The following is a 24,892-nucleotide window of genomic DNA, read 5'->3' as shown; positions in this document are numbered from 1 at the left end:
ATTGTAGAAACACTTATTTCCGAAATATAATTCTTTTTTTTTTATTTGCAATCATTGAACATAAAAAAACTCACTAATAACCAGTACTACATAACAATTAGTATACAGAGATTGATATTATTTCAACTATCGCCGTAATTATTTAGTCAACAATTTATTGGTATTTTATTATCAAATGTTAAGCCAAAGTTAGTGATTTTCATTAATTTGATATTCATTGTAAATATAATGTCAAAAACCAAATGTAATAGTTTTGTTCCATTTAATTGTAACCTAAAAAATATTCACTACTACCACTACTACTACTATACAGTACTTCTACATAACAAATTTATCTCCAATATGAAAAGTTTAGTTAATCTTGCCTCACTGTATATAAATTTGCAATAGGTTAAATTTGGCTGTATATTTAGTATACTGCAAATACAATATCTTTAAATATCAAATTGATGTATTGTATATCAAGTTGGATATACTTTAACAAATATATTTAAGGTATATTTCTAGGAATATAATATATATTACAATACAGTAGTTGACACAGTATGTTTTGGTATATAACGAAAATTAGTGCTACTGATAAAAAAAAACTATTGGAAAAAAACACTAATTTCTGATATTAAATTAAGACTGTTAATTATACAAGAAATTATTAATCAAAATAAATACCCTTATACCAGGGAGTTGTTAATAACAACTCCCTGCTTATACTTTTTTATCATTGAAACTTCAAAAACTGAAACAAATAAACAATCCATAAATTTAACATTTTGTTGGTATTTCAGGCTAGCACAGTTTTGAATTTGACAAGAAACTTCATTAAATAGATGAGCAAATTGTTAAAAAAAAAGTTTACGTTTCACATGGACAAGAACACTATATATGTAAATTTAATACAACAGCAAAAATACAGGATAGTCGTCATTGCCTAAATATTGTCATTTGTGAAAAAAACAATACAAAGAGTATTATAAACACATTAATATCTCATATTTACACACTTTCATAAGCTGTTTGATAGAATAATAGCTTAACAATGGCAGTTTCAAAGAAGAAAATTAAGAGTTTTTTTTAGTTTTCAAACAAAAAAGCACTATTTTGTTATCCATTGGCATGAAGAAAAAGATTAATTTTCTAATTTACTAAGTCTGTAAGATGAGCAATGGTTTACCAATACCGAAATGTCTACTACTACTGCTCATAGGCCTATGCCAGTCACCACCAATCAATAACATATATTAATTGTTTTCTTTTGTGCTTATTATTCTATACTGATTATAAGTAATAAAGATCACATAAATTGTTAATGTTCCAAGCTTACATTTCAGAGTGCTTACCCTTGACATACAATGACATTAATGCTTTTACATCACATTTCTTATAACAGTAACACTAAAGTTATGTAGGTTGTATATTGGTATTATTGCGGAGAAAAATCAATGGCAAAAATCTTCTACTACATCAAACAGTATATTTTTACATAGCTGATTCAATGCCCGAAAACACTCACAAGAGAAAAGAAAGAGATTAGTATAGCCCCCTCTATTATACCAAAGGTATCACAACAGCCCCCTCTAGAATTAAATCAAATCAATACACTTTACACATTATTGGGAACAAATGATCAATCGTCGAAAAGAGAAAACAAAGTTAACAATAAATTGACTTAAATAATATACATTCATTGAAGCAGTTGGGCCTAGCAGTCGAGAAAGTTGGCAGCCATCAGTAACTCAAGAGCGATCTCTGGTGCAATTGGGAACTCTGGGATTTCTGTGGAGCTGTTAGTATACCTCACTTTGTATGTAAAATACATACACACTTTACAAAGAACATGTGACCTAAAAACAAGCAGAAAGATAAATTAACATTTTGGGACCCAATAAAGTGTCCTCTTAATAGGGAGTGTCTCCAGAATAACGGTTGGCTGTAAAACACATATTTCCCCTTGTTCATATCTCAAGAAACATGTACAGTACTACCCTCTGGTCTTTAGAGCCACTTACGGGATTTCCCTGAAATTCACTTCATTGGTTTCGTTTTCAGCAAATTGACCTGTAATTTAAAACAAAATACTGCAATTGTAAGGTGAAAGATAAATTGTAATTTGACTTTTTATATACTGTATTTTTGTTATTTCTTTTTTATTTTTATTGAACCATGTGTTATGAGGGTAGCCCATCCAACAAAGCTGATCATTTTACACTGTAATTTCACTATATATTGTTAGAATTTGTTAATGATTGTATTACTGTATTTTCTTCTATCTTTGAACTCTTGATTGGAAATACGTTTGTTCTTGTAATCAAATCTGATATTGTGCAGATCTCTATTTTTCTTATGTTGTAATTTTGTTTTAACATTGAAGAAACTTAAAATGATAATTCAATGAGACAATAAATAACAAACTAATGGAAAAGGGGGTATTTAAAAAGGATTTTACATTTTATACTAACCTGGTCCACTCAGCATAGCCTTGATGGTGCCTGATGTCAAAGCGTGATCTCTTTTTACAATAAACTCTTGCCCATCAGACGACACAAGTTTAACATACATTGCATCTGGGCCCTCGCATCCGCCATACTCCTTCGAGTCATCACCATCTTTATCCGCCATGGCAAGGATATGTGCGATGCCAATTGGCTTCAAATTTACGGGATACACAGAACTTCAAGAGGCTAAATATCCAGTTCCTACTGTACAAAATAAAAACAGTTGAATCATCAAGTTGAATCATCAAGTTGAATTTGAAAATTCCAAAATCATCTATGTTTCTTAGTATAGTACAGTACTAGACTTATATTATTACCTTAGTTTAGTACATAATTAGTAGTCTGGCTATGATACTGTAGGCCTAAATTAGAATTTTAAGTAAGGCCCCCTGATTTTTTTTTTACGCAAGGAAGAGAGGTTATTTAGAGAGGTTCAGTTTATTTTTAGGGAGTTGGCTTAGAGGTTGATTATTTAGGAATATAATCCCTTTAATCTCATGCTTAAAAAGTTTCTTCACTTTTAGGATCATTAAAACCGACAAAATTTATACACAAGTGACAACCTCCACACATTTATAAGAATATTTATAATATATATTACTGTATAAAGCAGCTATTAAAATTACTGTACAGTACCTGTTTGGAAATCTTGTTTCTAACCCCTCTGATTGACACAAAATCACAGATAAATGATTAGCACCTGGGAGAATCTATAACCAAAGTAGGCCTAGGCTAGGCCTAGTCTACAGTATACGCAGATAAGGATCACCTCAAGAAACAGGCTTGTGTGGCCAGGTCCAGCCAGCCAGGAGGAGAACCCGCCATTAATTGATTTTGAGATGTATTTGCTGGTTAGCCCATGGAGGTATAAAATAGCCTTGATTAGCCTATCTGGGCTGGGCTAGCCTAGGCCTAGCCCTAGCTTGCCTAGCTAGGTAACCTAGGCTAGGGGCCTAGAGCTAGGCTAGTAGGCCTAGCATTAGGATACTTCTATTTAATCAAATAATCTCAGAAAAGGAGAATATACAGACTCTACTATATCACGATAATCTATATATTAAATATTCACAATTTCATAAAAAAATCTATTTTATTTTAAAATACTTACCACTTCTTTATAATTTTGTTGAATCACGATGTGATATTCACTACGAACGTTTTGTTCGTGTGGTCAAAGAATACGGTAGAGTGTGAATTAAAGAAGAAACCACGAAACGCGCAAAAATAAAAGTATGTCGCCCTCTATTGTTATTGCCGGTTACCACCAAAACACACCAGTTGCCAAAAAAAACATCACCAGTGTTCCCGTCATGTCATGCAGACAGTTTGCTCCATAAACAATTAAATAATAAATCTTAGGCCCATGTTTAGGCAGTATGTTTATAAATACATTACTATAAATAATTATCATACGATCATCACGAATAAGCCTACTACAAGCTTTCATACCTAAAAAAATGAAATAAAAATAATATAATAATAGCCGTCGTCACGGAAAATAATAAACATTCATAAAAATTGTATAACATGTATGTATTTTTATTTCCAGTGATACAGGCCTAGGCCTAGGTCTAATAAGTATACTGATAAACGTTATTAGATAAATAAAGTCACAGATCAAGGTACACAACAAACACTATGGCGGCTATACAGATAAATCGTGGATTACTGTTATTGGAAATTCTTATAATTTTCACTAGCGCATTAGAAACTAGTGCGCTAAATAATGTATATCCATGTGAGACCTTCTGGTTTGATGTTGCGAATCTAACCAAGTAAGTGTCGTATGAGGGAATAGTGAGATATAGACTGTTGACCAATAAATCGGACATGCCTAGGCCGTACTGATGGTAGACATTATTGGTATGTTAGAGGCCAAAGGTCAGCACATCCATTTTAGGCACTGCCCCTACCCTCTCATCCCCTATTTCAAAATCATGGATCATTCATCCGTCACTGAATAACATTCCTTTATGAAGGATGAAGTAACGCAGTAATTTGATACTATAGATCTCCATTCTGGTATTTGGACATTAATGATACAGAGGCGTGCTCGTTACCAGTCAATAAAACCATAGACAGTTGTCGATTTAGCTTTGCCGTTTGTAACCCACTACCAAGAAGTCCGTTCGATTGTTATAACTGTACGGCAGCCTTTACATCTGATTACGATGATCAGTACAAAGTTGGTCTTGGAACATATCGTGCGGGCATCAATCATATTGGTAAGTGTGATGTTTTCACTAATTTGCAATGATGCAGCAGATGGGGGAGAGGCGGGGGGGGGGGGGAGCATAATATAAGAATTGTTATGACCTATAAGGACTATAAACCGTAGGTCCAGTGTACACATTGATCTCATGTGCACAAAAACCTAGTACATCTTTCGAGAGATGGGGTTATCCCCGGGTGTACTAGTACACTGATCAACTGATCACAGTTCAATTCAACCATGTGAGACACACTCAAATAAGGTTCTGCACAGAAGATGGATGTATGAGTTGTTCTGCTACAGATGTTTAACTAACGAATTTAATATTGTAAATTTCTTTGAGAAAATTAATTGGTCAAAATACTTGCGTTGCGTTTACGTCCTTGCGTTGCGTATGTTAACCGGTAGTATACGTACGTAACTGTGCTCTGTTTTTTAGTTCCAGGCTCAGGTGCCTTTATAATTGCTAATGGCATTGGTAACATTTCGTCATATCTTACATTCAACTGCAATACGTCGATCACGTGGGACTACAAACAAAGTTTAAATGGTAACAAGATTCCAAAGTCATCATATCGAGGGATGTATTATTCTAAATATTCGACAGGAATTACGGTAATTTTGATTGTAGCATTCATGGATTACAGTCATGATTGTCCAAATTAATAGAAATATTCGGTAATACTTATTTAATGTGTATCATAATTCTGTCTATCATGTTCTTATGGTGTATGTTACTAGGCGATACAATATTCTGCAGTATTACGGAATTTCCTATATTGGAGAAATCTGGATACCGGTTGAGTACGGATCACTTGATCTTAAATCTAATACATGGACCATGTCGTCAACTACCACAATAATAATATAAATAACATAAAAGAAACAAACTCAAACGGTTGACAGGAAATAAATGCTACCACTATCCCTCTATAGCCTATGGCAAATGTTCGAGGCTCACACTCGTTCCATGGTTGATGGTCTCGCGGATAAGGGCTACTACTTAAAAGCTTTATTCCCGTACGTGACCCTAGAAACATGTGATACCTATAGAAGTATACAGGTAGAAAATGGAAATTATTATTAGTAATTATTATACTATACATTATTATTCACATTCGAATTGTGTTTCAGTACACCATTGGATTCTGGTATGCTGGTGCATGTGACGAGCCACCTACCACCGTTGATCCAACAACTCCAGCTCCAACACAGAAGTTAAGTAATGTTACTATAATAATTGTAATGTGAGTACTTCATCTTTAAACTTGGTTCACAATATAGGACGCAACGCAATGACGTAAGCGCAACGTAAAGTTTGGTCCCCAATAATATAGAGACGTGACGCAAGGACGTTAAGCGCAACGTAAAGCAGTCTTACCAATTACTGTATATTTCCCAATATCCCAATACTTTTCTATTATGCTTCGCCATTGCCAAAAGAAAAATAACTAGTCACGAATTGCTAAATTACCTTAAGCAATAAATGTATGTACTACTAATATTATAATGCTATATATAGATGTATCCTTGTTCTGTGACATTTGTAATAATACAGTATATTTAATAATGACGTATTGATATGTAATACCGATAATTGAAAATATATAATCTTTATGTTGTAGATTGTTACCGTTAATTGCAGCCTTCATTGGTGGGTTTATTGTATTCTACATACGTAACTTCGGCAAGGAAGATGACGAAAGAGAGCTAATAGATTACAAATGGTAGCCATCGTTAATGTCATATAGAAGAATTGTGATTACATCTTCTGCACATTACCTGATTAACTTATGTTACCATTTGTTTAATTTGAAAAAAGCAATTATTAGGCCTATACTATTCAAGTTTCTAGTTATATAGGCCTAGGCCTAGTTTATTAAAAATGTATAAACAATATTTGATTTTGTTGAATATATAGTACAACTGTTTAGATGGTGAAATTTTGCCCATCTCGACTTAAAGCAAGGCAATTTAACAACAGGATGCTGAGCTTCGAAGGATCAAAGGGTTTATCTGTGGCTGTGACACGATCAGTTCCAGACAACGAATTGGCCATCAAGTGTTACAGTTAAAGACAACGTTTGAACGAGTCGTTAGTTTCCTCTTGTAAACTTCTTTATGCAGGACCCTTGCCACCAATTATATACTGTAATTGTTGTAAACGATGAATAAATAAATGTGAATGCATGAAAGGTGAGGTAAAGGTGGTAAGGCCACCAATCTCAGTGCTGTATCTCCGAAAGGTGAGGTAAAGGTGGTAAGGCCAATCTCAGTGCTGTATCTCCGAAAGGTGAGGTAAAGGTGGTAAGGCCACCAATCTCAGTGCTGTATCTCCGAAAGGTGAGGTAAAGGTGGTAAGGCCACCAATCTCAGTGCTGTATCTCCGAAAGGTGAGGTAAAGGTGGTAAGCCCACCAATCTCAGTGCTGTATCTCCAAAAAGTGAGGTAAAGGTGGTAAGGCCAATCTCAGTGCTGTATCTCCGAAAGGCGAGGTAAAGGTGGTAAGGCCACCAATCTCAGTGCTGTATCTCCGAAAGGTGAGATAAAGGTGGTAAGGCCAATCTCAGTGCTGTATCTCCGAAAGGCGAGGTAAAGGTGGTAAGGCCAATCTCAGTACTGTATCTCCGAAAGGTGAGGTAAAGGTGGTAAGGCCACCAATCTCAGTGCTGTATCTCCGAAAGGTGAGGTAAAGGTGGTAAGGCCAATCTCAGTGCTGTATCTCCGAAAGGTGAGGTAAAGGTGGTAAGGCCAATCTCAGTGCTGTATCTCCGAAAGGTGAGGTAAAGGTGGTAAGGCCAATCTCAGTGCTGTATCTCCGAAAGGTGAGGTAAAGGTGGTAAGGCCACCAATCTCAGTGCTGTATCTCCGAAAGATGAGGTAAAGGTGGTAAGGCCACCAATCTCAGTGCTGTATCTCCGAAAGGTGAGGTAAAGGTGGTAAGGCCACCAATCTCAGTGCTGTATCTCCGAAAGGTGAGGTAAAGGTGGTAAGGCCAATCTCAGTGCTGTATCTCCGAAAGGTGAGGTAAAGGTGGTAAGGCCAATCTCAGTGCGGTATCTCCGAAAGGTGAGGTAAAGGTGGTAAGGCCACCAATCTCAGTGCTGTATCTCCGAAAGGTGAGGTAAAGGTGGTAAGGCCACCAATCTCAGTGCTGTATCTCCGAAAGGTGAGATAAAGGTGGTAAGGCCAATCTCAGTGCTGTATCTCCGAAAGGTGAGGTAAAGGTGGTAAGGCCAATCTCAGTGCTGTATCTCCGAAAGGTGAGATAAAGGTGGTAAGGCCAATCTCAGTGCTGTATCTCCAAAAGGTGAGGTAAAGTTGGTAAGGCCACCAATCTCAGTGCTGTATCTCCGAAAGGTGAGGTAAAGGTGGTAAGGCCAATCTCAGTGCTGTATCTCCGAAAGGTGAGGTAAAGGTGGTAAGGCCAATCTCAGTGCTGTATCTCCGAAAGGTGAGGTAAAGGTGGTAAGGCCAATCTCAGTGCTGTATCTCCAAAAGGTGAGGTAAAGGTGGTAAGGCCAATCTCAGTGCTGTATCTCCGAAAGGTGAGGTAAAGGTGGTAAGGCCAATCTCAGTGCTGTATCTCCGAAAGGTGAGGTAAAGGTGGTAAGGCCAATCTCAGTGCTGTATCTCCGAAAGGTGAGGTAAAGGTGGTAAGGCCACCAATCTCAGTGCTGTATCTCCGAAAGGTGAGGTAAAGGTGGTAAGGCCACCAATCTCAGTGCTGTATCTCCGAAAGGTGAGGTAAAGGTGGTAAGGCCACCAATCTCAGTGCTGTATCTCCGAAAGGTGAGGTAAAGGTGGTAAGGCCACCAATCTCAGTGCTGTATCTCCGAAAGGTGAGGTAAAGGTGGTAAGGCCACCAATCTCAGTGCTGTATCTCCGAAAGGTGAGGTAAAGGTGGTAAGGCCAATCTCAGTGCTGTATCTCTGAAAGGTGAGGTAAAGGTGGTAAGGCCACCAATCTCAGTGCTGTATCTCCGAAAGGTGAGGTAAAGGTGGTAAGGCCACCAAACTCAGTGCTGTATCTCCGAAAGGTGAGGTAAAGGTGGTAAGGCCACCAATCTCAGTGCTGTATCTCCGAAAGGTGAGGTAAAGGTGGTAAGGCCAATCTCAGTGCTGTATCTCCGAAAGGTGAGGTAAAGGTGGTAAGGCCAATCTCAGTGCTGTATCTCCGAAAGGTGAGGTAAAGGTGGTAAGGCCAATCTCAGTGTTGTATCTCCGAAAGGTGAGATAAAGGTGGTAAGGCCAATCTCAGTGCGGTATCTCCGAAAGGTGAGGTAAACGTGGTAAGGCCAATCTCAGTGCTGTATCTCCGAAAGGTGAGGTAAATGTGGTAAGGCCAATCTCAGTGCTGTATCTCCGAAAGGTGAGGTAAAGGTGGTAAGGGCACCAATCTCAGTGCTGTATCTCCGAAAGGTGAGGTAAAGGTGGTAAGGCCAATCTCAGTGCTGTATCTCCGAAAGGTGAGATAAAGGTGGTAAGGCCAATCTCAGTGCTGTATCTCCGAAAGGTGAGGTAAAGGTGGTAAGGCCAATCTCAGTGCTGTATCTCCGAAAGGCGAGGTAAAGGTGGTAAGGCCAATCTCAGTGCTGTATCTCCGAAAGGTGAGGTAAAGGTGGTAAGGCCAATCTCAGTGCTGTATCTCCGAAAGGTGAGGTAAAGGTGGTAAGGCCACCAATCTCAGTGCTGTATCTCCGAAAGGTGAAGTAAAGGTGGTAAGGCCACCAATCTCAGTGCTGTATCTCCGAAAGGTGAAGTAAAGGTGGTAAGGCCACCAATCTCAGTGCTGTATCTCCGAAAGATGAGGTAAAGGTGGTAAGCCCACCAATCTCAGTGCTGTATCTCCGAAAGGTGAGGTAAAGGTGGTAAGGCCACCAATCTCAGTGCTGTATCTCCGAATATACATTTGTCATGTATCATAGGCAAGTTTCGTAATAACAGCATCGTGTATGTGTTCAGATGCAGTAGGCCTATCGGAGAATCAGCTACATTATGATCGTGTGGAATGGCTTTATGTCGAAGGATTACCAGAAAAATCCGTTATATTATTGTCGTCTATTATGTTAGTCCACCAGTCGGCATTTCGAATTTTGTATAAATAGTATACGTATGAAACGCCATATGTGCCAAAATATTTATCTTTTTACTAATTTCGGTCTAGAACCTAGACTAGATTACCAAGGAACTATTCTCGGATTTTCCACCAGTCATACTCATTAATTTAAAGCTGAATTGACTTGGAGTTGTTCTTATTGGGATTTGACAGGTCGTGTGATATTCAAGGGTCCTCCTAACCACTCACCGTAACCGCTACTCCTTCATTTCCATAATCCAGCCTAATTATCCTAGATAACGGAAAATAATAATAACTGTTGGTGACGTGCCGATAAGAAAAATGGTTCTCCCACCCCGTTATTCTCACCTAGTCTGGAGAACGAACGCTGTGTCGCTTACGCTTAATGACATCTATTGGGTGATTGGCTGATATTTACTGTATACATCGTCATGAACACATTTTGTTCTATTTCTGGCCGCATTTGTAACTCTCACGTCTCTAACGTCAATGCAGACAGGGAGATTTTAAAAAAATGAATGACGGTGGACGGTGCTGAAAAAAAATGTTGCTTTTAATAATTTTAAAATTGTAATTTATTTGCAGTGATACAGACCTAATGCCTAATAGGGAAGAGACCTAATAAGTATAATGATAAACGTTAGATAAATAAAGTCACAGATCAAGGTACACAACAAACACTAATGTCGGCTATACAGATAAATCGTGGATTAATGTTATGGGAAATTCTTATAATTTTCACTAGCGCGTTAGAAACTAGCGCGCAAAATAATGTATATCCATGTGAGACCTTCTGGTTTGATGTTGCGAATCTAACCAAGTAAGTGTCGTATGAGTGAGAGAGATATAATAGAATGAGAGTGGTAGTACAACGGTAGGCCTATAATTGACCAATAAATCGGACATGTCTAGGCCTTACTGATAGTAGAAATTATTAGTATTGGCCGAGCGGTTAAAGCATAGGCCACCCAGCAACAATGCAAAATACATGACATTGTTAGGTTCAGCACATCCATTTTAGGAACTGCCCCGCCTTCTCATCCCATATTTCAAAATCATGGATCATTCATCCATCACTGAATAGCATTCTTTTATGAAGAATTAAGTAACGCAATAATTTGATACTATAGATCTCCATTCTGGTACATTGACATCAATGATAAAGAGGCGTGCTCGTTACCAGTCAATAAAACCATAGACAGTTGTCGATTTAGCTTTGCCGTTTGTAATCCACTACCAAGAAGTCCGTTCGATTGCTATAATTGTACGGCAGCCTTTACATCTGATTACGATGATCAGTACAAAGTTGGTCTTGGAACATATCGTACGGACATCAATCATATTGGTAAGCGTTGAAATTTTCATTAAGAATTTGCAATGATGCATGCAGTAAACGATGGTAGGGGCCTATCATACAATTATTATAGATAAATTAATTAAACTTGGAGTTAGGTCATCCATTGTTTCCATCGTCTGCAGCTTTCTGTGTGAAAGAACTCATACTACCAAACTTGGCACGCACATTTCTTCCACCAAATCAATCTCTTGTGGAGTACCACAGGGAACCAAACTGGGACCTATACTCTTTTTGGTTCTAGTAAATGATGCTGCCATTGAAAGTTGTAGACGTTGGAAATTTGTGGATGACCTGACTCTAGGGGAAGTAACCAAATGTGGTGCTTCCTCTAACTTACAAAGTGTCCTTAATAGTGTCAGTGAGTGGTGTGCATCTAATGATGTTCTACCAAAACCAGCTAAATGCCAAGTAATTGAATTTAACTTTTTAAAGCAACGGCAGCTTAATTTAGTTTACACTATTGATAACTTTAATCTTCCAATAGTTAGTAAGTTAAAACTGCTTGGTGTAATAATCCAAAATGACCTCAAATGGGGTTCAAATGTTAATGATATAACATCAAGAGCCTCACGTAGACTATTTTCACTATGTATCCTGAAAAGGTCTAGTGCACCAGTCAGTGACCTGGTTACAGTATTTACATCATATATCAGACCTGTGCTGGAATATGCCTGCCAGGTTTGGCATTCATCATTAACTGTTCAGCAATCTAATTTAATAGAAAAAATTCAAAAACGGGCTTTGCGCATAATTTTGAGCCCACATTATGTTAGCTATGAATTAGCCTTAGAGCAAGTAGGTTTGCCTTCTTTAAAGTCCCGTAGAGAACAGATTCTTCTCAAGTTTGGCAAGAGTCTTTTAGAATCTACCAAATTTAGAAATATGTTACCAGCATATAAATCTGATAGGCATTCAAGATCGTTAAGGAGCAATACTAGTTCAAAGTTGGATTCTTGCAGATGTCGCACTGAAAGATATAGGCGGTCTACTATTCCACACTTAGCACGAATCCTTTAAGTTTAATGTTTAGTTTAGATCTTCTTTGATGTATTTTATTTCTCAGTTGATTGTAATCCAACCTTTTCAGCTCTTGCTGCTGGTTGGAATTTGATGTTTTTATACCTTAATAAATAAATAAAAAAAAAAAATTAATAATTATTTTTACTTGACTTATTTGATTCGGTATTCATGGATATAGCGGCAAAACTTATATCTTATAGGCCCCTCAGTGAATTCGAATTAAATTAGTATTATGATGAATGTAGGCCTATGTATATTTGTACGATTATTTTCTGCTACAGATTTATACATTTAAACATACATATATGTTTTATAGTTCCCAGCTCAGGTGCATTTGTAGTTGTTAATGGGATTGGTAACATTTCGTCATTTTTTATATTCAACTGTAATGAATCGATCACGTGGGACTACAAAGAAAGTTTAAATGGTAACAAGATTCCAGAGTCAGCATATCGAGGGATAATTTATTCAAAATATTCTGATCGAATAACGGTAGGCCTAATTGTTTTTGTATTGAATTGTATTACTGTAAGGATATGGTGAATCTATATCTTAAAACCAAATTCACGGACATTATGTTTATCATCATCTACCACAAACATGGTACAAAAGAAAACTTAACAGTAACAAGTAAAGGAAATAAAAACAGAACATAAGTGCACACAGGTTATTTTCTTAGTCTTAGAGTAAAACATTCACATTATGTATTTTGTTTCAGTATACCATTGCATTCGGCTATGCTGGAGCATGTGACAATTTGCCTACCGTTGAACCAACAACCAACCATATAATACCTCCTCCTGAAAAGAAGCTAAGTACTACAACTCTAGTGCTTATAATGTGAGTACTTCATCTTAAATCGTGAATAAGCAAAAACCACTATCCTATAATTGATTTTTATCTTAAAGTCTAAACTATCTAACTTGATGTGCCCATATATGGACATGATGATGTCATATCACAGCCATATTTAAGCATATCACTACCATATTTAGTTAACTCACACTTTTTTTTCACATAAAGTTTGATAGTGTAGATAGAGCTTAACCTGTTATACAGTCGAATTTTGTGTTACTTTACACACTACACGATCAGTCCTGAATTGATTGTGATCAATAATTGAAAGTATTGTAACTAAAATGTAAATCTTATGTTTATTCTGTAGATTGTTGCCGTTAATTGCCCTGTTTGTTGTTGGGATGATTTTATGCAAAAAATTTCACTTCTGCTGAGAAGAAAGATGAAGAGCCAATATCAGACTATATACTCTAGTAGCTAGATCAACTTTCGTATGCACTTTGAGGTCCAGAGAATTTGACTTCAGAAATTGGTTTAGGGTGGTCAAACAATCATTTTTGGCTTGGTTACACAATTTGAAAATGTGGCGAAAGGTCAAAAGGTTAGGGTCAAAGGTTATAAAATCAAACACCATTATGTCCTTAAATCTCGACAACCACTGGTCACAGCGAGGTAATTTTGGTCTTAAATTAATCAGAAGGTATACATTTATATTCAGTCTAATGAAACATTTTAGTCGAAAATGACCGGAAATGCCATTTCTGACCTTTGACCCATAAACCAGGGCATGTCTGTATCTCCGTAACTATTGGCCGTAGTGACTTGAATTTGGGCTCAAATTGTTCGAAATATACATTTAGTTATTTGTTACTCATTTTGAAAAATGTTACAAAAGGTCAAAGGGTCAAGGTCAAGGGTTATTTGAACAAATAAAAAAAGGTACTTGTATCTCGGCAACCACTGGTCGCAGCAAGACAGTTTTGGTCTCAAAATGTTCAGAAGGCATGCATTTATATTCCATCTAATGGGGAATTTTAGTCAAAAATGATCAGAAATGCCATTTCTGACCTTTGACCCACATACCAGGGCATCTTCATATCTCTGTAAGTACAGGTCGTAGAAACTTAAATTTGGTATCAAATTGTTCGAAATATACATATTTACATTCATTATAATAGAAAATGTGGTTAAAAGATGAACAGAAATACTATTACTAATGTTTCAAACAAAAAACATATCTACACAACTTATCCTTAGACAGTAATGTTATGCAATAACTGATACTTTAAATTGTTTTAATTTCACGTTATTGCTGTCCCCGAGGACATTTTGATAGAAACGTTAAGCTCAACAGTTCTTTTCAGAATGCTAGAAGTAACTTGTCATATGTATCCGATTAAACGCTCCAGGCATTTATTGTTCAAAAGGGTTTTTAGGGGGAAAGGAGGCATCTTTATCTGGGGTATAATATGGTAACATGTATAATCAAATAAATACCACCTAGATGTAAAAAAATACTGCACAATTAATATCAAAAAGTGATAAAATTATGTCAAAATGCTTGGTAAATTGTAGATTATGGTAGTTAATGAAATGTGTTGACGTGATACAATTATTCTGTAAATGCATGTGGCGGGGCGTTTATTCCACATGGTGTTCTATTGGAGGGAATGGTGGCGTTTATTTGAAGGAATACTCTAATTTTAATAATTGTATTTCGTTTCTCAACTGATAAAAGGTACTTTACATGATTCGTTTTCCTCTTTATGCTTTTTAACGAAATGTTTCTGTCTTTTAAAATAAAAGTGATAGATTCCATTAAATGGATCTTCTCCTCCAGGTGCCAGTATAATGATATAAAACAATGACACATCATTATCCTGACACGATTGCACTCATAATGGATCTTCATTCTATCATCTATTTGTTTGTAACTACAATTTGACAACAATCTTTTGCATAGTTTTGCATAGTTTTAAATGCCAATACATAGTTTCATTACTATTGTACAATATGTCCAGCTTTCCTGAAAACACCCTTGTGTACTGTAGTACAGTGTTGTAGTATGATTTTATCATGATAAACTTCTGATGCTTTTATTGTCAATGCATTCAGTACCTAAAACATGTCAAAGTTTCTAGTGGTATTGATAATAAATCTCCAGAAATATATATTGTTTTATTATCTACACTGGGAACAGACGTGTATGTATAAGTTTTGTCGTTGACATTCAAAACTATTATGCAACAGTGTTGAGTAAAAATGACAATGACTTGGTTTATTATTGTGGTCTCCGATACCTTTTATTACATGATTGTACTTCCTCCAGGATAGAATGAGGTTTAATCCCGTTATTATTCTTATTATATATATATATATATTTTTTATATATATATCTGGGGTGTATTTATTTGATTATACATGTTACCATTATTACACCCAACAAAATAAACACCTTCCCTGAATAAATAAATGCCAGAGGATTTTATTCGGGTAACTACAGTAAATTACTTCTAGCATTCTCAAAATGTTTGAACGTTCGGGGGTCAACAATACTTTCTAGCATTATTATAAGCAAAAGTACAATTATTACAAACAGTAAAGGATTTGTTTTAATTCCTACAGTATAATGAAATCATTAAGCATCAATTATTGCATAACATTACTGTCTAATGATAAGTTAGGTAGATATGTTTTTCATTTAAAAGATTAGTAATTAATAGTATTTCTGATCATCTTTTATCCAAATTTTCTGTTAGAATGAATGTAAATATGTGTATTTCTAACAATTTGATACTAAATTTAAGTTTCTACGACCTGTACTTACAGAGATAAGAAGATGCCCTGGTATGTATGTCAAAGGTCAGAAATGTCATTTCTGGTCATATTTTACTAAAATGTTTCATTAGACTGAATATGAATGTATACCTTCTGAACATTTTGAGACCAAAACTTACTCGCTGTGACCAGTGGTTGCCGAGATACAAATACCTATTTGTGTTTATTCATATAACCCCTGGCCTTGACCTTTTGACCTTTTGTAACATTGTTCAAAATGTGTAACAAATAACTAAATGTATATTTCGAACAATTTGAGCCCAAATTCAAGTCACTACGGCCAATAGTTACGGAGATACAGACATTCCCTGGTTTATGGGTCAAAGGTCAGAAATGGCATTTCCGGTCATTTTCGACTAAAATGTTTCATTAGACTGAATATAAATGTATACCTTCTGATTAATTTAAGACCAAAATTACCTCGCTGTGACCAGTGGTTGTCGAGATTTAAGGACATAATGGTGTTTGATTTTATAACCTTTGACCCTGACCTTTTGAACTTTCGCCACATTTTCAAAATGTGTAACCAAGCCAAAAATGATTGTTTGACCACCCTAAACCAATTTCTGAAGTCAAATTCTCTGGACCTCAAAGTGCATACGAAAGTTGATCTAGCTACTAGAGTAATATAGTCATCACTGACAGGTTTAATAAAATAATTAAATGTTTCTTACTTCTTATTGTGCATCGCATAATTTGGCACGTACGCGCTTTATTACAAGAAAGTATTATTGTAAAGCCCAATTGAGATCTTAGATTGTTACCATGTATACACCGTCGTGTCGTTTAAGTTTACAGTTTAAATATTCTAAATGTCCCGAAGTCGCACAAGCGTATGACTAACGCAAGAGATTACCTGTTGAGCCGTGAAATGTGCAAAAAGTCACATTTGTGCAAACAACCACATTTGCCTCAAATGTGCAAACAACTACATTTTTGCAAACATGTTGCACTCAAATGTGAAAATCTTAAAAAATGATTATACAAATGTGGTTGTTTGCACACATTTAACTTTTTGCACATTTCACGGCTGAACATGACCCTTCGATTGCCTTTTCAATAGACCCATTAGCTTAGCTATTTAACCGGTTGCTATAATACTATATGAAACTTATAACTTATCCGGGTAAATAACCAAGTCTGAATGTGTCCTCAAGTTTTTTCTTATAAGAGATCAAATCATTTAATTTTACAGTGATGTCTTTATCGGTACATTTTATAGTATGTTTTTATGATGATTCCGTGAATATTTTTGGCTCTATGAACTTGATTTATGATTTGTGTAACATAAAAAGACAAACACAAAGTTTTTTTATTATTGAAAAACTATACTAAATTTATGTTTAGATAATAATATTTATTAAAAATGTATGATAACATAAAACAATTGTATGAAAAACAAACTAAGAAATAGACTAATTACAAGTTATAAATTGTTCATACGTGACGTATTTAATGGGGCAACTCGACAAATAACTGAACCTGACGTGTTAAGATGCATCGTATACAGATCATCGTCATGTGCAATCGTAAGTGTATGGTAAATACTAAATTAAAGTATATAAAATCCAAATCAATTTTTAAAACTATACGTTCCACCACTGGCTTTAAAATATTAATAATGTCATTTTACTTGATACAAAATCATAATATAAACATAATTATATATAAAATACATACATAGGCCTATATAGTTAATGAATGGAATGTCAATGCATTGGAAATATTATATTATAAACAATTCAAATCCCGGACGTGATACCAATAATTTTATTTTAGTTTTCCTTATCTATTACGCTATTTACTTTATCATAACAAATAAACAAACATTAGAATTAATCAGAGAGTACATAACCGTATATTAATTAAATTAAATTAATAAAACTAATTTATTTTCTATATTCAATATTTTGTAAATTCTGGGTTTGAGTGTGTCCAAAAACAAAATGATACCACAAACTATATCAGTAAAACTGTTCATTCAACTATTTTGGAGACGACTTATTATACTAATGTACCTAGGCGCTGAATGAACTCGTAGGATTCTCGGGCGGTGTTGCTTCTATATCTTGATTCATGTGTTGGTCAGCTTTGACATCGTCAAAAGCAGTGACTGGTCCTACAGGGTCGATGGATGTATCGTTATACAGGTTACCAGTTGCCATTGTTACATTCGATGGGTTGTAACTAGAAATATACAAAGATAAAAAAACTATGTGTAAAAAACATAATATAAGTGCAATTTAACCTTTAAAATGATCTTTTAAATTGGCCATCATCTGTGGGCTAAACAATGTAATTTACAGTTTTCCTTTTTTAACGGCCAGATCGATGATAGTCGAATGTCCTAACCACTCGGTTACCGCGACTGTTCCTTTTAATTACACAGCCTTATCACAGCCTACAGAAATGTAATATAGCAGACAATATGTCAGTTATTAAATACGTTAAATACCTTTTATTTACCTGGAAAGTTTACGCTTGACAACCTTAACAGCTACGATGATGACCACGATAATGACAAGCACACAAATTGCGACGACAACCACTGGGATTATGTATGCACCTAAGTAGAATAAACACAATTTTACACAATAGTCATTGTCATGCACCATCATTATAAAAATTATAATCATTGTCAGCATCAATAGCTGTGTCAAGATCATTTGATCGTATTCTCAATCACACTCTTCAAAATTCTCACATCGAGCTCGGATTCGTTCCGCCGTGGGATTACACACTGTACGTTTTGTAAAGAATCCGAATTGAGTTTCTGCTCTTCTTAAACACTGCACACATTTCTCACAACTTTGTGTAGGACACTTCAGCAAACACCATTAATAACGTTTAAGCATCTCCTTTTCTGTAAATACCACTTAATTGACTTTGGTGACGAATTATTGTTATTTATTTTGTCATCAACGTTGATTCTTGTCACCATCGTCTGAAATACATATCGCGTCATCTTTATCATCGTCATATTCATTATCATCATCATTATCGTCATCATCATCATTATCATCGTCATCGTCATCATCATCGTCATCGTCGTCATCATTATCATCATCATCATCATCATTATCGTCGTCGTCATCATTATCATCATCATCCTCATCATCATCATCATCAACATCATCATCATCAACGTCATCAACATCATCATCATTATCGTCATCATTATCGTCATCATCGCCATCTTTATCGCCATCTTCATCGCCATCATGATCATCGTCATCGTCATCATCATCATCATCATCATCATCATCAACGTCATCATCATCATCATCATCATCAACAACGTCATCATCATCATCATCATCATCATCATCATCATCATCATCATTATCATCATCATCATCATCATCATCATCATCAACAACGTCATCATCATCATCATCATCATTATCATCATCAGTATCACACCTTTAACCAATAATACCTGATGATTCTGCTGTATTACTTGACGCCTGAGCATTGATGCTATCTGGATCACATTCCACAACTTCTTCTTCTTCTTCTAATAACAACAACAACAACACACATTTGTTGTTAACTGTACATTGGACGCTAACGCTTTTCGTTGCAATGTATAGTTACAGTAATCAACGGCAAATAAAGGATACCAATGCCAAATATACAAATGTGTTTCTCCCTTTCAAGGAAAAACGTCAATTGTTTAAAGAAAATCTACTCCATGGTGTGAGATTTAGGAAACATCTTTGTACGGTAATTAATATAACGATAATTATTAATCAATTACACACCGTTGTCATTGGTTTATTACAAAATAAAACAGCAATGTTGCTCGATAAAACTTTTTTTAAATCCTTACCCTCTACACTGATTTCGAAAGAACATTTATCGCTTCTACCAAGCAAATCCATTGCTTGGCAAGAGACAGTAGTTATTCCGACTTCAAAATGACTACCAGACGCCGGGCTACATGGAGCTAACTGCTCTCTTTCGGCATACACGTAAGTTGCTGGGTAGTAGAATACCTGCGCTCCTTCTGCACTATTGGTCAAGATGCGCATGCGATCAGTTGGGCACGAGATTTTAGGAGGATCTGTTGTAATGTTTTCAAATTCACCCATGGCAGCTAGAAATTGGATTGAAATTCTCAAATAAAATACAATTATATTTTGGGTTTTTTTCTGAAAAAACTATGTCAATAATGTTTATAGCATTTACAATTATCTTTTCTTATTGTCATTTTATATTATGAAATTAAATAATTAAAGAAACGTACCTACTACATTTGCCATAAAAGTACAATCACCCCTATGTCCATACGCGTCAGTGGCACTACAATGCACAGTTGTCTCCCCTAGCCTAAAATGACTTCCAGGGGCTGGAGAACACTCTGCAACCAAGTTCTTATGTGAGTTATCTTTAACTTCGGGCAAATCATAGTTGACCATGGCAGTCAATCCGTCAGCAGTTTCTGTCTCGTAAGTCATAACAGTTGTAGGGCATCTAAGTACAGGTGGTTTATCAGCGACTACAGACAACACAATGGTCATATTAATATTTTATGTTCAGAATGCAGTTTTACATGTTTTATGCTATACCACAATTGGTACAGTAAATACTAAATAGCGAATGTCACGTTTGCTTTCAATTGTAATGTTCCTGTTTTTAGTATCTCACGAAGAAATATTTAAATCACAGTAGATTACCTTATCATATTAGGCCTAGATATTAATTGCTTATTAAACATAGTTTGTATATTATATCAATAAAGGTTTATGACAAGATAATCGTATATTAATAAAATGATTTACAAGGAAGACCTTTAAGTCCGCTTTTCTTCTAAACACTTACGTGCTTTTTTCTCGCAAATAGGGTTGAAGTAATCACGTTTTATATTCCACTTTCCTTGCCCTGAACCGGTTGTCATATATACAACTGGAATAATAAACATTGGTAAGATAATCGTAATCATTTATTTGTTTTAATTTACTCTATAATTATTGTTGTATTTAAGTATGTGTATTATATACAAATAATGAATGTGTATGAGTTAAATGAAGAAAGCATTTTATCAGTTAAAAAATTGGCTGTGTTTTATCAATTGCAGTATTACTAGTACGGTAACTAAATGGTATCAAAATTATCACATTAATAATAATTGCTTATCAACCTTTCGTCATTTTCTGCTTTCTCAGTTTATCGGTTTCCCAATTTGTATATGTAACTTTAAATCCATCTTGCCAGGAAAATGGTTCAGAATTGTTTTTTTCCTGAAAAAAAAAAATAAAACGTTTGATGATCGTAAAAGAACTGTTCAATGGCTTTAAAATATAGAAATAAGTACAAACACTTCCATTGTCATCAGCTGACAATTTTCATCCGCTGTTAGATCTCTCTGATCTCAGTACGTTCTTTGTTCATTCACATACACAGTATAATCTAATCTACTAATCTTACACTAATTCTAATCTTAAAACCACAACTTACAACTGTCAAGCCAATTCGGTAGGAGGCTCCTCTGTTTGACGTATCGCCAAGAATGTTAGCAAAATTATTTTCACGTTGACTGTGTATTGTTATTAGATGTGAACCCACAGAAGAGCATATTTCGGCAGAATTTGGTGCTTTATAACATGAATCGTCAAGTTTTTCCCAGCCAATAGGACATTCACTGCGACGACCTGTACAAGATAACTTTCATTTTATTTATAATAATTTTGTGCTGATAATACATCATCATCATTACTATTATCACCTATCATCATTTTCATAATCAACATCATTCTTATCATAATCATCATCATCATAACTTATACGTCACTAAAACAAAATGAAAGCAAGATATTGAAAAACAATATATTATTAAAAAATTATGAAATTATAAAAAATATAGACACGTGTCCTTGTACTGTCATAATTTGACACAATTTGACATAATCTCATTATATCCTCGCCGCACCTGTAGCCTACAAGGTTAGAAATCTGACGTTTGGAACTTCCGATTCCACACCTTTATGCCATGATTTAAGTCAAAGTACGTTGGAGATTAATGTAGATTACCATCGACATTCTCATTATTATATTTCTTAAAACTATTACTCATTAAGGGATCATCAATTACTGCAGTTATTGCAGTAACAATATTTTGTGTACTCTTTAACCAATATTTCAGCAAGGTGTTTAGTTATTAATCAGAAACGTCTACATTGAAACAAACAAGTCATATAATATTGCAGAAAAAACAATAATAAGCAGTAATTTTAGTAGAACAATTTTAAAATGATCTCTAAAATAGCTTTCAATAAGGTATCGTTATCCTAGATGTGTACTTCTCCTAATCGTCACTTACCTCGTGGCTTCTCGCAGATTGGCAGACGTCCGTTGTAAAAATTGGTTTGCCATAAGCCCGTCTGAATGTTCATATGAACGTATTCTAGAACGAATAAAAGCATTTAATGTAAGTTATTCTGAATTTTAGAAAATTGTTTTCTCCAAATTCTAACGCAACAATAAGTTGTACATACTGAAAAATTCAATTAATATTAAAATGCATTTCATTGTTGTCTTACCGTCGTGATCAGGCTGATCTGTGGCCCAGTTTGTAAATTGATCTGTTTCGCCATTTTTCCATGAATATCGCAATTCATTTTTAACATCCTAACAATATTTTAAAGATAATGGTTAGTTCATACCAAGAAAAATAATAATTTGGACTACAAAAATATTTCTTTATATTAATATTTTCTTAATATCTTGTTATTATCAGTTTAATTATCATAAATGCCTTAAATAATGTATTTTAAACATTCAGACTTTAGGTGAAAACACTTGAGTGTGTATTGCCTTTTTAAACATTGTCACAAGATAGCCAACGTGCAACACACAACACAAACTGAAATAACAGAAAATTACTAATTAAGAGTAGTAAGATTCTAAACAATAGCTTTTGGGGATCTTTACCAGAAAAAAAAGAAGAATGAAAGGATAGACCATGTCAATAATATGCCCAGTCTGGTCATTTAAAAAAAAATTTACTTACCATTGTCATTGTTGAAATTGAAACAAAATAAGTAAGAGGCGTAAAGCTATGTCTCTATCAAACAAGTGTGATGTGCCCAAATATGGCAGTGATATACCCAAATATGGTAGTGGTATGACATAATCATGTCTATATATGGGCACATCACATTTTTTTTTCACATAAAGTTTGATAGTGTAGACAGAGCTTAAGTAAGTAAACTTACAATAGTCAATCCAATACGACGACTGTCCATCCCCGTTGTTTCATTGTAGTATGTCGGTGTATTTCTAACGAATTCATTTTCATTTGGACTAGAGATTGACACAATATATGCCCCATAGTCATCACACACATCTTCTGGTGTGTAGGCTTTGTAACAGCTTTCATCAAATAATGTCCAACCCATTTCACATTCTTACAGAAAGAAAAAAACAAATATGAATAAAAGTGGAAACAAGAAAGTAGAAAACTGTTATAGCCTTTCGAGAAAATGAAATTCTACTTTAAAAAATCGATATAATAATATTCCTTTAAGTAGAATTTATTTAAAGGCTACACATTAATTAAGGGCTAGGCCAAAGCTAATTACTCACAGTCAAATTAAAAAAATGTTATATTATAGCAGATTAAGATATGTTCGTTTTATTATAGATAGAGCTGGTACCAATAACAACTTAAACTCAATAAAGTACGGAAATTATACTTAACTATAGGTATATAATATTATATTGATTCTAGAATTCACCAAAAATTTTTCGTTTTTGTTTAAATACTATACTATAAATACCAGGCCTGTACTATACTAAATAATATACTACTATACTTCTAAATACTATACTATAAATACCAGGCCTGTACTATACTAAATAATATACTACTATACTTCTAAATACTATACGGTACTATAAATACCAGGCCTGTACTATACTAAATAATATACTACTATACTTCTAATTACTATACTATAAATACCAGGCCTGTACTATACTAAATAATATACTACTATACTTCTAAATACTATACGGTACTATAAATACCAGGCCTGTACTATACTAAATAATATACTACTATACTTCTAAATACTATACGGTACTATAAATACCAGGCCTGTACTATACTAAATAATATACTACTATACTTCTAAATACTATACTATAAATACCAGGCCTGTACTATACTAAATAATATACTACTATACTTCTAAATACTATACTATAAATACCAGGCCTGTACTATACTAAGTAATATACTACTTTACTTCTGAATACCATACTATAAATACCAGGCCTGTACTATACTAAATAATATACTACTATAGTTCTAAATACTATACTATAAATACCAGGCCTGTACTATACTAAATAATATACTACTATACTTCTAAATACTATACTATAAATACCAGGCCTGTACTATACTAAGTAATATACTACTATACTTCTGAATACTATACTATAATAAGTAATTGTATTCTCCACCTACCATATGAATAAACCATATTTCCATTGAATGCCAATCCAATGAAGAAACCCAATAAACAGTAACAATTCCACATGGTTGCTTCTTTTCTTTAATATATTTCAAATAAATGATTTAATAAAGTCCAACGTCTTCTACACCTGTAAAATAGTTTCTCTCTTCTCTCAACGATTCTATTTATAATCTGTGGGACCGGTAATCTTTTTTGATTGGCCAATCAAATTACACTTTCAGCTGACGGTTTATTTGTTTTTTTTCCTGTTGTGAACAGTAAGTTTTATAGCATTGGGATGTTTCCTGATTGATTTAGAACAATCTTCATATATTATATAGACCTATCCGTTTAAAATTGAAACTAAACTTAATACTATCAATAAGGAGGTTGTTCCGATACTCGATAGTTAGTAGTGTGAAATTATGTAATTCTTTCTGTTAAGTGTTTTAAGGAAATGATTGAAGGAGTGGCATTTTCTATAGTAAAAACGTAATTACAACTGTTTACATGATTTAAATCAAGGTGTTTTGGATTTGGAAAGAAAAAATCATAACCACAACTAATCTTTCTTTAATCTATAGAGTTTTATTAATTAGTCATTTAATTAATGGATAATGTTGATGAGTAT

At 34.6% G+C, this 24,892-nt stretch overlaps 3 protein-coding genes across 7 annotated transcripts in view; all 3 read right to left on the bottom strand.

The window, feature by feature from the left end:
- Window positions 1-24,892, bottom strand: part of LOC140063162 (small ribosomal subunit protein eS7-like) — a 47,753-nt gene that overhangs the window by 8,121 nt on the left and 14,740 nt on the right. Inside the window, exon 1 of one of the 3 annotated variants that reach the window (XM_072109629.1) lies at window positions 15,541-15,551. The exons of 1 other annotated variant lie outside the window; for it this stretch is intronic. The gene's annotated coding sequence lies outside the window, so the exon portion shown is untranslated. Of the gene's footprint in view, window positions 1-14,566; window positions 14,571-15,540; window positions 15,552-24,892 lie in introns of those variants that run through there. One more of the 3 variants, XM_072109628.1, reaches the window with a different exon arrangement.
- Window positions 618-3,693, bottom strand: LOC140062339 (elongin-C). The gene is made up of 4 exons (XM_072108512.1): window positions 3,601-3,693; window positions 2,457-2,696; window positions 2,007-2,055; window positions 618-1,841 (listed from the first exon to the last, which is right to left on the bottom strand). Exons 2-4 carry the CDS (start codon window positions 2,614-2,616, stop codon window positions 1,700-1,702), a joined length of 351 nt encoding a protein of 116 aa, XP_071964613.1. The 5' UTR covers window positions 2,617-2,696; window positions 3,601-3,693; the 3' UTR covers window positions 618-1,699.
- LOC140063160 (uncharacterized) lies at window positions 17,194-24,406 on the bottom strand. 3 transcript variants are annotated; one of them, XM_072109622.1, is made up of 12 exons: window positions 24,273-24,406; window positions 23,014-23,204; window positions 22,339-22,426; window positions 22,119-22,202; window positions 21,257-21,450; window positions 20,940-21,039; window positions 20,621-20,704; window positions 20,046-20,297; window positions 19,629-19,895; window positions 19,236-19,313; window positions 18,263-18,362; window positions 17,194-17,983 (listed from the first exon to the last, which is right to left on the bottom strand). In XM_072109622.1, exons 1-12 carry the CDS (start codon window positions 24,343-24,345, stop codon window positions 17,815-17,817), a joined length of 1,680 nt encoding a protein of 559 aa, XP_071965723.1. In that variant the 5' UTR covers window positions 24,346-24,406; the 3' UTR covers window positions 17,194-17,814. The 3 variants fall into 3 exon arrangements, with proteins under 3 accessions (XP_071965723.1, XP_071965724.1, XP_071965725.1); XM_072109623.1 differs by having other exon boundaries at window positions 19,236-19,310; XM_072109624.1 differs by having other exon boundaries at window positions 17,859-17,983; window positions 18,252-18,362.

This window comes from Antedon mediterranea, chromosome 11 (assembly GCF_964355755.1).
Source record: "Antedon mediterranea chromosome 11, ecAntMedi1.1, whole genome shotgun sequence".
In the NCBI taxonomy this organism is placed as follows: domain Eukaryota; kingdom Metazoa; phylum Echinodermata; class Crinoidea; order Comatulida; family Antedonidae; genus Antedon; species Antedon mediterranea.
The sequence above is the reverse complement of the archived record's forward strand: the minus strand, read 5'-3'. Positions and strand labels throughout refer to the sequence as shown.

What these genes read in the sequence shown, in the direction of transcription:
- LOC140063160 (XM_072109622.1), bottom strand. Translation starts at nt 24,345, where the DNA reads ATGTGGAATTGTTACTGTTTATTGGGTTTCTTCATTGGATTGGCATTC. An exon ending in AAAGCAGAAAATGACGAAAG is followed by an intron (nt 20,705 to 20,939) that starts GTTGATAAGCAA and finishes TTATTATTCCAG; the next exon opens with TTGTATATATGACAACCGGT. An exon ending in TAATACAGCAGAATCATCAG is followed by an intron (nt 18,363 to 19,235) that starts GTATTATTGGTT and finishes TATTCTACTTAG; the next exon opens with GTGCATACATAATCCCAGTG.
- LOC140062339 (XM_072108512.1), bottom strand. Translation starts at nt 2,616, where the DNA reads ATGGCGGATAAAGATGGTGATGACTCGAAGGAGTATGGCGGATGCGAG. An exon ending in GGCTATGCTGAGTGGACCAG is followed by an intron (nt 2,056 to 2,456) that starts GTTAGTATAAAA and finishes TTTAAATTACAG; the next exon opens with GTCAATTTGCTGAAAACGAA. An exon ending in GTGAATTTCAGGGAAATCCC is followed by an intron (nt 1,842 to 2,006) that starts GTAAGTGGCTCT and finishes GCTTGTTTTTAG; the next exon opens with GTCACATGTTCTTTGTAAAG.